Raw genomic sequence first — 10,641 nt, 5'->3', positions numbered from 1 at the left:
CTTTATGAAAATCCAACCTGAGACTTGTTGACATCTGCTTCCCTAATGACTTTTATTCAGTGTCCATTTAGTCACTGACTGCTTGGTGAGTGAGTGTATTTGTGTAATAGCTGCGTAATAACGGTTAGATATTCCACCGTAAATCCCCTGCACTCAGGCTGCATCTTAACTACGTCACATAAATCAAATATAATGTTTGTCATTTAAAGATCTTATCGTTACACTTGCAATCAATAACCGGGCTCTTGGGGGATTTGTACAGAGGTGGAGTGTCATTTAGCCTCGCTCCCAATAGGAAAATCAAAACACTCTACTCTATTTTCTTTGTGCTTAAGACACACATCGACAAATCCATTAAAAGCCCCGCCTCATGAATAATAAGCAGCATCAGAAAACGTCCCAGTGAAGCAGTGCTTCAGAAGAGGTTGACACAGAGAGCAAAGTTAAGACACTGTCAGAGGCTTTGGAGTGCACTGATGCCAATATGTCTGGGAGCCAAGTCAAATCCACCACAATCTTCCCAGAGCTGCCCCGGCTTCATATCCTAAACCCCTCTCGCTCTATCGCTTAAATTGCACAAAGTGAATCCTGCATGCATAGGTGAGTTGCTGCACCTTTTTTTTTCGCCTTTGTGTGAAAAAAAAAAAAAAAAACCCGCAGCCCCCTCGGCTTCCTGAACAGATTTGGTTCCAGGCCACCGCAGCCAGGCTGTGCGAGAGAATATGAATGGCATTAGCTCCGGGCTGTTGCCATGGTGTTGACTTATTTACTGTACATCAGCCCACTGACTTCAAACAGCGCGGCACGCGTTTTGGCTGCCATATTAGTGTCAGTGTTATCATCCAAAGGACACATTTCCACTGGGTGATTTAAAAAATGTAAACTGAGGCTGGTTGTGAACAACTGAAATTCACAAGAAAATGCAAAATGTGCCCTAGGCTAAGACATATTGACCAATATACGAAAGGTACCAATTTTATACACAGTTATTATTACATATTCTCAATAAACAGCATGCTCAGCATTCAGAGAATATCTGGTCCAGCTGTTTTCTTGTCCTTTCCATTTCTAATTTCAGTTTTTCACAGTATTCAATGTGCAAAAGAAGCAACTTCAAGTACTATTGGAGACTTCCAGGGACACCTTTTGACAAATGTACTTATCCTAAACTGCTTTAGGATAAATCAAAATGAAAACAGAAGCAAGACACTTGTATTTGATCTCATGTTTGGTCCCATCACCCTTCATCCGGTAGTGTAAGATTAATTTTTAATTCAAGGCTGTCAAAGAGTGTATTTCACATAAGCTGTGCCACAGAAAGATGTAGGAACGGGAGAGCTCTGTTTTGTAATAGCAGGGTAAGGAATCATAAAATATGACTTTGTGGAAAACTCTAGCAATGGCTTATGATGGTTAAGTACATTCATTCATTCATTCATTCATCTTCTGCAACCGCTTGGTCCTGTGAAGGGTCGCGGGGGGGCTGGAGCCTATCCCAGGTGTCATCGGGCGAGAGGTGGGGTACACCCTGGACAGGTCTCCAGTCTATCACAGGGCTAACACAGAGAGACAGACAACCATTCACACTCACATGCACACCTACAGCCATTTTAGAATCACCAGTTAACCTAATGAGCATGTCTTTGGACTGTGGGAGGAAGCCGGAGTACCCGGAGAGAACCCACGCAGACACAGGGAGAACATGCAAACTCCCAGTTAAGTACATGTGCAATATAAATAACATGAAAGGACAGAATCCTAAGGTTAAGACATTACACAGTAGAGATTCTGTCTTAGAGCTAGATCTCGTAGCATATTTGAAGTTGCATGGATGGGTACGCTTTGCCAAAACGCCCCGCATAGTAACTTCATGAAATGTTTTGCAACAGAAGAAAATTAACTGATAAAGTGAGTTATATAAATATATTGTCATCACAATGAAGTCATTTTAAGGTGTGCCCTTTTTACTTTTGAAATTCAAGCGCTCTTCATGAGTTTGCAGAGGTTGAAATATATCAGGAACCAGCCAGAATGCATTTAGCTATTTTTTTTTTTATTATTGTGAATACATTTTCATCCAGTTTTAATTAATTTTCAACTTAAGTGTTGCATTAAATATAATGACTGCATACAAACAAATAATAATGTTATGTATAGACTTTCTAAAGAAGGATTTGGATCTGCTTCCACAGATTTCATCAAAGCCCAATCCTTTGATATATACAGAAGAAACGTCTGTAAATTATATATTATTAGACCATAAATGAGGCTGTACCATAATGGAAATAGTTAAGAAAATAAAAAATACAAGGATATGATCTTAATAGCCCAAGTGGCGGTGATATGAACACACTGGATGTGACCTCCGCAGCAGTAGGAGGCAGTGTTGAGCTACGAGCGACGGAACAACGGTCACAGAAAACAGAAGAAAACAAAAAAACTCTCACACGTGTTTCCAACATGGCTGCGCACCGCGTTCTTGTGTGTTGATTTGACACGAGCTGGTCTGAAAACTAGATATATTTATTAATCTATAAAGTCAAGTTACCGGGCTACAGGCTAAAGGAACTTCTAAGCGACAGGATGGCCCAGAGGAAGAAGAAACTGACGAAGAAGAAAAGACACAGCCCCAGCATAGAGCAGGAGTCTGACTCTGACACCGGACACTTTGAAATTAAGGACGATGATTCTGTAAGAAACACAACTTACTCGGCTTGTAGCTCCTTCTTGTTCTGCGACCACTGACTTTAAAACAATTGAGTTTCGTATATTGTAACGCTGCCGCTTTGAGAAATGTACAGGGTGCTGTAGTTTGCAACAGGGGGTATAGCTCAGTGGTAGAGCATTTGACTGCAGATCAAGAGGTCTCCGGTTCAAATCCGGATGCCCCCTGAAATTGGTCTTTAGTTTACTCACAGAACACAAGTCATGACTTCAATTGTTATCACACAGTGTCTACATTTATGTTCTGCTTTTGTTGACACAAAGGAATACTAATAGTATATTTTAGTCTTGACAGAGTCGAGCATCGCCAACATGACTACCTTTTATGGGTGTCACACTCTTGTTTATATTTCATTGAATTTCAATCTGAGATCTGAACACATTAATTACTGAAGTTGTCGTGTTGATTGACATAAAAGTAGTTAACAACAATTGTGACGCTAAGGTGTCAAATCGACTGTATGGTCATTTTAGAGGATCTAGTTGCTGGTGCTGTTGACAGCAGAAATTTTAGCCCTCAAAATAATGATAAAGTTTCGATGAAAGAAGCTGAACCTTGTAACCTTCAAGGAAGTAGGATTGATTTCATGACTATTCCAGTAGGCTGCTTTGTCTTGAGATGTCAGGTAAAAAAACAGAAATTATTTTTAGCAGTAGCTGACACACAAGATCAAAATCTTAACGTGATTATGCTTTAACTTTCAGTGGAAAAGAGCCATGCTACTGTTTAGCAATTAATGCTGTTACTATTTATAATGACTTCATCTTCAGTCTAAATTGGTCATGCCGTAGGATCAATTTATTCAACTTATGCGGGGAGTTTTCCACTTGAATTTTGAAGATCTTGTTTTTTTAAACGCTGACGTCATGTTTTCTCATTTGCCTCGCAGCCTGGGAGGAAACTGCCGCGATTCCCGGCGGCATCAGACGCATTGTCAGATGTGGAGCCCGACACCAGGCAGCTGGTCAGAGCCCAAAACAAGAAGAAGAAGAAGTCTGGAGGGTTTCAGTCCATGGGTGAGTGCAACAAATAGCGCTGCATGTCCACTTTTTGTCGTGTTCAATCCATTTTTCCAGCTGTTTGACCATGTTATGTGTTGTCACAGGTCTCAGTTACCCCGTTTATAAAGGCGTCATGAAGAAGGGCTACAAAGTTCCTACTCCCATCCAAAGAAAGGTAGGTCAGCGTGCCTTCAGGATCCCGTAACTACGATCATGACTTTGATATTAATTCTCAATCCCTCTCCTCATCTCTTCAGACAATCCCTGTGATTTTGGATGGGAAGGATATCGTCGCCATGGCGAGGACCGGCAGCGGTAAGACGGCCGCCTTCCTGGTGCCCATGTTCGAGAAGCTAAAGGCCCCTCAAGCGCAAACAGGAGCCAGGGCCCTCATCCTGACCCCCACCAGAGAGTTGGCCCTGCAGACCATGAAATTCACAAAAGAGGTCAGTCAGCTTGTACACTGACGTCTGCTTTCTGTTCATTTAGGTGTTTAAGTTGCCTGATGCTGGATTAATGATGCTTTAGTTGTAGTGTGCTTCATCAGTAAATACAAATATCGCCAATGTTTTCTTTATTTTCTTTATTATTCTAGTTGGGAAAATTCACCGGCCTCAAGACCGCTTTGATCCTTGGTGGAGACAGGTTTGTGACTCCTCGTCACGTCTTTAGAATCACAGTTTTCTTTTTTACCCCTGGAATTAATATAATTGTCTCTATAAATGTTTTTCAGAATGGAAGATCAGTTCGCTGCTCTGCACGAAAACCCCGACATGTAAGTGTTTAATTGCAGCGCTACTTCATAAATGTTCCCATCAATGCATCGTATGAAAATCTCTCTGTCCGTCCTCCTCCTGCAGAATTATCGGCACCCCCGGTCGTCTCATGCACGTCGCCAAGGAGATGAACCTGAAGTTGAACAGCGTGGAGTACGTGGTGTTTGATGAGGCCGACAGGTGAGAAATTGCACTTAAAGGGTTTTAAATTTAGCCATTATGAATTCACTTCTACATGTTTGTGATCTTGTACCGTGCTTGAACCCGCCCAGGTTGTTTGAAATGGGTTTTGCCGAGCAGCTTGAGGAGATCATCCGGAGGCTTCCTGACACCAGACAGACTCTGCTGTTCTCTGCCACTCTGCCCAAACTGCTGGTGGAGTTTGCCAGAGCTGGTGAGATGGTTTTAGAAAGGTTTTTGTTTGTCCAACATTGTTACTGCCGCTTATTTCCAGCTTCACTAAATAATCTCCATTTCCAGGTCTGACCGAACCTGTGCTGTTACGTTTGGATGTGGATTCTAAACTGAGTGACCTGATTAAGGTAATGAAGAGATGATTCACAATTCACAAGACAGTAATGCATATTTCTAAAAACCCATTGTCTTGTTTATGCAATACAATGTGCGACAGTGTTGTTAATGGAACTTTCTGCATATTCTTTAAACACAAGTGACCTTTGCTACATACACTGATCAGGCATAACATTATGACCACTGAGAGGAGAATTAAATAACACTGACCATCTTGTGACAATACAATGTTCTGCTGGGAAACCATTCGTGTGGATGTACCAGACGAGGGACCCCTACCCCACAGCAATGACACTCCTTGATGTCAGCAGCCATCTCCAGCAGGATGCAGCCTGACACAAGCACACACACAAAAACGGGTTAGGAACGACTGAAAAAGTCATGAAAACGGCACAAGGTGTTGACATGACCTCAAAATTCACTAGATTCCAAACTGATCAAGTATCTGTGAGATGCACTGGAACAAGCCTAATCCACAGAGGCCCCTCCCCTCAACCCATAAGACCCAAAGGCCCCCATTAATAATGTTCTGTTGCCAGACAACACAGGACACCCTCTGAAGGCCCATGTCCATTCTCTGATGAGTCACAACTGTTTTGGAGGCTCAATGGAGACCTACGCAATTTTAGAAAAGTGGTCATAATGTTATGTATACTATTTGGCCAACCTTTTCAAAATGTTTGATTCCCTCCTGTCATCCCTCAGCTGGCATTCTTTTACCTGCGTATGGACGACAAGCCCGCGCTGCTGCTACACCTCCTGAGGAACGTAGCGAAGCCTCAGGAACAGACGGTGGTTTTTGCTGCCACCAAACACCACGTCGAGTACCTCAAGGAGGTAAGACAACATCACGATAACTCAGTTTTGTTCCTGTTTGTGTTTGTCCTTACAGTACCCTCACAGAATCCAGAGATTTTATTAAAACGTGAGCTTTTATTTAATGCCACCTTCTTTTGTTTCGATCTCCAGCTGCTGTCTTCAGAAGGCATAGAGTGCGCCTACATCTACAGCGCCCTCGATCAGACCGCCAGGAAGATCAACATAGGGAAGTTTGTGCATCGGAAAGCCATGGTGCTTATTGTCACGGACGTCGCCGCCCGTGGTATAGACATCCCCCTGCTGGATAATGTCATCAACTACAACTTCCCTTCCAAGTCCAAACTCTTCTTGCACAGAGTCGGTGGGTAATTCATGCGCAGGGTGAATATCCTGATTTTTCTCTGATTAATATAGTGACCAGATAAATTAAAATGATCTTCTCTCTTTTCTCACCAGGCCGTGTGGGACGTGCGGGTCGCAGCGGCACAACCTACAGCATGATTTGTCCAGATGAGATGCCTTTTGTCTACGACCTCCACCTCTTTGTCGGGAGACCTGTTCAGTTTGCCACAGTTGAGCACATGCCAGGTAAACTGTGTAGAATATCCTGCCAAGTCTTGACCTTTTAATGAACTCTTGGATCCCTGTCCCACACGTTTAAGGCTGCTGATATATTTTATGTATTGCTCTTTGTATTCTTCTGCTGCGTCATCACTGCATCCTGTCTAAACATCCCCTTTCCTCCTCCTCCTCCAGATTCAGACGGCGTGTTTGGTCGGGTCCCTCAGAGCATCTTGGATGACGAGAGCTCTCACCTGATCACGGCTCACGAAAACTCGATGGAGCTGCAAAATCTGCACCGTGTCTCAGAGAACGCCTACAAGCAGTACCTCAAGTCCCGACCAAACCCCTCACCAGAGTCCATCAGACGGGTCAAAAACACAGATCTGTCCACGATGGCCGTCCATCCACTGCTCGGTCAGTTCAGGAGATGATAAATTATGAAAGGAACATAAAATATAAAGAGCGATGACGGAAGTTAACAGGATTTTATTTTTTTAATCTTGTTTCAGGGGCAGGTTTGGAGAAAATGGAACTGGAGCGTCTTCAAATAGTTGACGCCATCAAGGGCTTCAAATCCAAAGCGGTGAGTTAGAGGGAACGATCTCTTAGCGCTGTAATGTTTTGCGATAAAACATGTATGAACATCTCCTTTCGTCTCGATGTAGACCATCTTCGAAATCAACTCCAGCAGTAAGACGTCGGCCAGCGAGGTGATGCGGGCCAAACGCACCAAGGACACGCGGTTAGTGGACAAATTCAGCAAGAAGAAAGAGGTCCTGGTTGCAGAAAGCAAGCTGCATCAGCCGGTCCACCCCACCACCAGTGCAGCCTATGACCACACACGAGGCACAGATGAGGAGGAGGAGGAGGAGGAGGATCTCACGGTAAGAAACTCCTGAAGCAATACTCAAAACAAATCTGTATGTAGTGCGCTGAGGAAATAGCTTTGTGATAGGTCCAAAATCGGTGAGGTGTTGATCTTCTCATGCATTTCATCTGTCAAGAAGCAAATATGTATTTTGGAAATTGTCAAACTATTCCTTTGAGTCACTGAATTATAGTGCATTTTTGTATCATAAATACCCAAACTGCAAAAGACTGTTTGCATCTCCAAGCAGAACATCTTTCTATAATTCAATCAAGTACAGCCAAAGAGTTTACATACACTTAATAAGAAAAGAGAAACATCTCTACATTTCACTTCACTTTCTTACATGTTATTGTTCATGTGTCCACCAGGGGGTGTTCTCAGAGGTAGTCGGTGGTAAAAGAAGAGGCCCTCAGGAAGATGGTGGAGAACGTCCCAAAAATAAGAAAAGCAGACAAATGGGCAAAGATGACAAATATTACATCCCTTACAGACCTAAAGACTTCAACTCTGAGAGAGGGTGAGTAATGAAACAGTGCAATTCAACAAATGCAAAGTAATAGCCAGTTTGTTTTAACTGGCGACGTCTTGTTTTCGGTGTCATCAGGTTGAGTCTCGGTGGAGAGGGCACCGCCTTCGAGCAGCAGGCCTCCACGGCCGTCCTGGACCTCATGGGAGACGAGGGCGACCGCTTGAACCAGCACAAGAAAATAATGAAATGGTGAAAATATTAATTCAGTCCTTCACCGTGTCCTTTTATTTCTCTTCGTGTTTCTGATTTTACCCATTTCCCTTCGTAATTTTGTCTTTTTATTGTTCGTTTGTAGGGACCGCAAGAGGAAGCGCTTTGTGAGGGAGTCGGGAAGGGAAGACCAGAAGAAGAAGATCAGAACAGATGGCGGCCAAGTCATCAGTAACAACAAGAACAAGAAGAGCTTGTATCCTTCCAACAAAATGTGTCTTTGTCATCTGTTCTTTCTCAGTCTGCAACATTTAGCTGAATTATTGAGGTGTTATTTCACTTAACGGCATGTCAGTTACGAGGAGTGGAAGAAAAAATACAAATTTGACGACGGAGGATCTGGCTCAGACGGAGAAACAGGAGGAAGAGGTAGAGGAGGAGGAAGAGGAGGAAGAGGAGGAAGAGGAGGTAGAGGAGGAAGAGGAGGAAGAGGAGGAGGTAAGACAACATCTTGAATGTCATTACTTTGCCACTCATTAAATTACTCCAGAAACCCTTGCCGCACCTCCAACCCCATCATTCTGTGTTATCACTCTCCCAGGTCGTGGCTGGGGCAGAGGGCATCAAAGTCCTAACTTCCAGAGCCCACAGCGGACGCCCGGCGGACGCAACGTACGCTCGGAGCTGAAAACGAACCAGGAGATCCTGAAGCAGCGCAAGAAGAACCAGAAGCAGCAGTTCCTTCAGAGTGGAGGCTTGAAGAAGCACCGTAAGGGCAAGCAGATGGTCGGAGAAATGAGGAAGTCAGGATTTGGACGGGGAGGACAGAAGAAGGGCAAGATGAGGAAGAGACTGTGAGGAGAGAGAGGGAAGAACGACCACTCAAGGCTGTGATAAGGTGATAAAGTGGAGATGGAGAGCTCCACGAGGAACTGGATGATGAGCACCAGTAATGTCTGAGAACACCTTAAGATTTTCATCCTGCATTGTTTGATTGTGGATGAGTTGGAGGAAGCGTTTCTGGACTATAGGGATGCACTTCGATTTTCTCCAGTGATTACTTACTGAACTCTTCATTTGTCACAAGAATTTATCCAGAGATCTGGATTTTCTCAGTCTAAGCATATTGGCAGTTTAATCTGCTAAAGTGTGTTTGAGTATTAAAATATGTCTATACAATTACTGACTGATAGTAAAATACAGAAGTTAATGAAATAATATTCTGTGTCTTGTCTTCATTTATGGTTTGTAACACTGATACAGCAAATAAAAGTGTGTTTACAAAGTGATGAATGGCTAATATCCAAAAAAGATACTTGGTTGGATGGTCAAGTAAAGCGTCTTCAAGGAAAGTCCAGTTGCCTTTGGTTAAACTTGGTTATACAGTATACAATGATCTGAATCTCTGAGAAATGAGAAAGACATGTATGCTAATAAAGTTCTCGACTGTTTTTCTAAAATGAATTGTGCTGAAGCAGTTTGCCATTATTTCTAAACAGCTAAGTGAGCAGACAATATAAAAAATAATGGTGAAACTTTGAGATATACAGTAAAGTCTGAGATATCCTTAGTTTTAATAAACCATTTAGATTGAGCTTCCAAAATGATTGTTCAATGTATGTTCATTGTCCGTTAAACAATGTCAAAAACACAGAGGATTGAAATTTGTTCAAATAAACAAAATAATCCTTACAGCCTCTGGGGGAAAGCTGCATTTTATCCCCGTTGTTCGAGCTTTGAGGCTACGCAGTCTTCTGCCTGAGAGGAGGGGGTGAAGAGATGATGTGCTGGGTATAGGTGGGGTCCTCCATGATGCAGGATGCCCTGCTCATACACTTGCTGGGGTAAATCCTAAGGAAGGAAGGCTGCTGCTGGCTACTTTTTTGGTGCTATCCTGTCAGCCGCCCAAACCATAATGCTTCATTTTGAGTGTCTTTCAAACTCTCAAGACTTGGAACCTTTAATCCCAAACCATGATGACCCTTTGGTTACATCTCCAAGGTTAATTATTTTAGAAAATTTAATTAGATCTGACAGAACAAATTATACAACTGTATCCAAACTGATCTTTCTGGAAGTTGTGCATTGTAGGTTATCTGAAGATCCAGAAGAAACTAATAGTTTATTGAATGGATAAAGACCTCTCCTTCAGTTTGGTTGCCTGTTCTGTTGTTGAGATGGGACTCCTGTGTATTACTTTAGCAAAACCAATCGGAGGCAGCATCTGTGCATGATTTCACTCCATTATATAACAAATGGAACAACCATGCAAGAAGACTAGTGTCATTGCAGCAGACAGATGATGATTTAGTCTTCTTTTCTGTTAGTAAGGGGTCTCCAGTGTCACCATTTTACTAAATATACTTTTCTAGTTTCTAGTGCTATAATCTGGAGACTTTGCCAGGAGGGGTCTGTGCTATATTAAATGTTTGAGGAGGGACTGTTCAGTGCGAATTATTTCCAGATAAGCGCGATGTATGCGTAGACCAATAGCATGCATGTACCCACAGGTGTGCCCAGGTGTGCCTGTGTCATATATGGTTCATGGTACACCCAGCAAAAATTTTAAAATGTATGAGTTAGCTGCACATAAAAATGCTGTAATTATTAAAACATTTTATTGTTATTATTATTATTATTATTTCTAGTAGTTTTAAAAACATTTGGAAATTCAC

The 10,641-nt window shown here is 42.6% G+C and overlaps 1 protein-coding gene across 1 annotated transcript; it reads left to right on the top strand.

Annotated features, from left to right (window-relative positions):
* Positions 1-2,454: 2,454 nt before the first annotated feature.
* On the top strand, positions 2,455-9,506 carry ddx54 (DEAD (Asp-Glu-Ala-Asp) box polypeptide 54). The gene is made up of 20 exons (XM_084571680.1): positions 2,455-2,691; positions 3,615-3,741; positions 3,831-3,901; positions 3,984-4,172; positions 4,322-4,371; positions 4,460-4,501; positions 4,587-4,682; positions 4,775-4,896; positions 4,983-5,044; positions 5,739-5,870; positions 6,003-6,213; positions 6,309-6,440; positions 6,609-6,830; positions 6,926-6,999; positions 7,082-7,300; positions 7,656-7,804; positions 7,892-8,005; positions 8,112-8,222; positions 8,322-8,464; positions 8,568-9,506. Exons 1-20 carry the CDS (start codon positions 2,584-2,586, stop codon positions 8,822-8,824), a joined length of 2,631 nt encoding a protein of 876 aa, XP_084427806.1. The 5' UTR covers positions 2,455-2,583; the 3' UTR covers positions 8,825-9,506.
* Positions 9,507-10,641: the final 1,135 nt, after the last annotated feature.

The sequence above is a fragment of the Chelon labrosus genome, assembly GCF_963514085.1.
Source record: "Chelon labrosus genome assembly, chromosome: 22".
Lineage (NCBI taxonomy): Eukaryota > Metazoa > Chordata > Actinopteri > Mugiliformes > Mugilidae > Chelon > Chelon labrosus.
Note: the sequence above shows the minus strand (reverse complement) of the source record. Positions and strands in the feature narration are given on the sequence as shown.

Bases quoted from the DNA above. Each gene is read 5' to 3' on its own strand.
- ddx54 (XM_084571680.1), top strand. From the start codon at position 2,584: ATGGCCCAGAGGAAGAAGAAACTGACGAAGAAGAAAAGACACAGCCCC. The intron at 6,214-6,308 runs GTGGGTAATTCA...TTTTCTCACCAG, and splicing joins ACTCTTCTTGCACAGAGTCG to GCCGTGTGGGACGTGCGGGT. The intron at 7,805-7,891 runs GTGAGTAATGAA...CGGTGTCATCAG, and splicing joins GACTTCAACTCTGAGAGAGG to GTTGAGTCTCGGTGGAGAGG.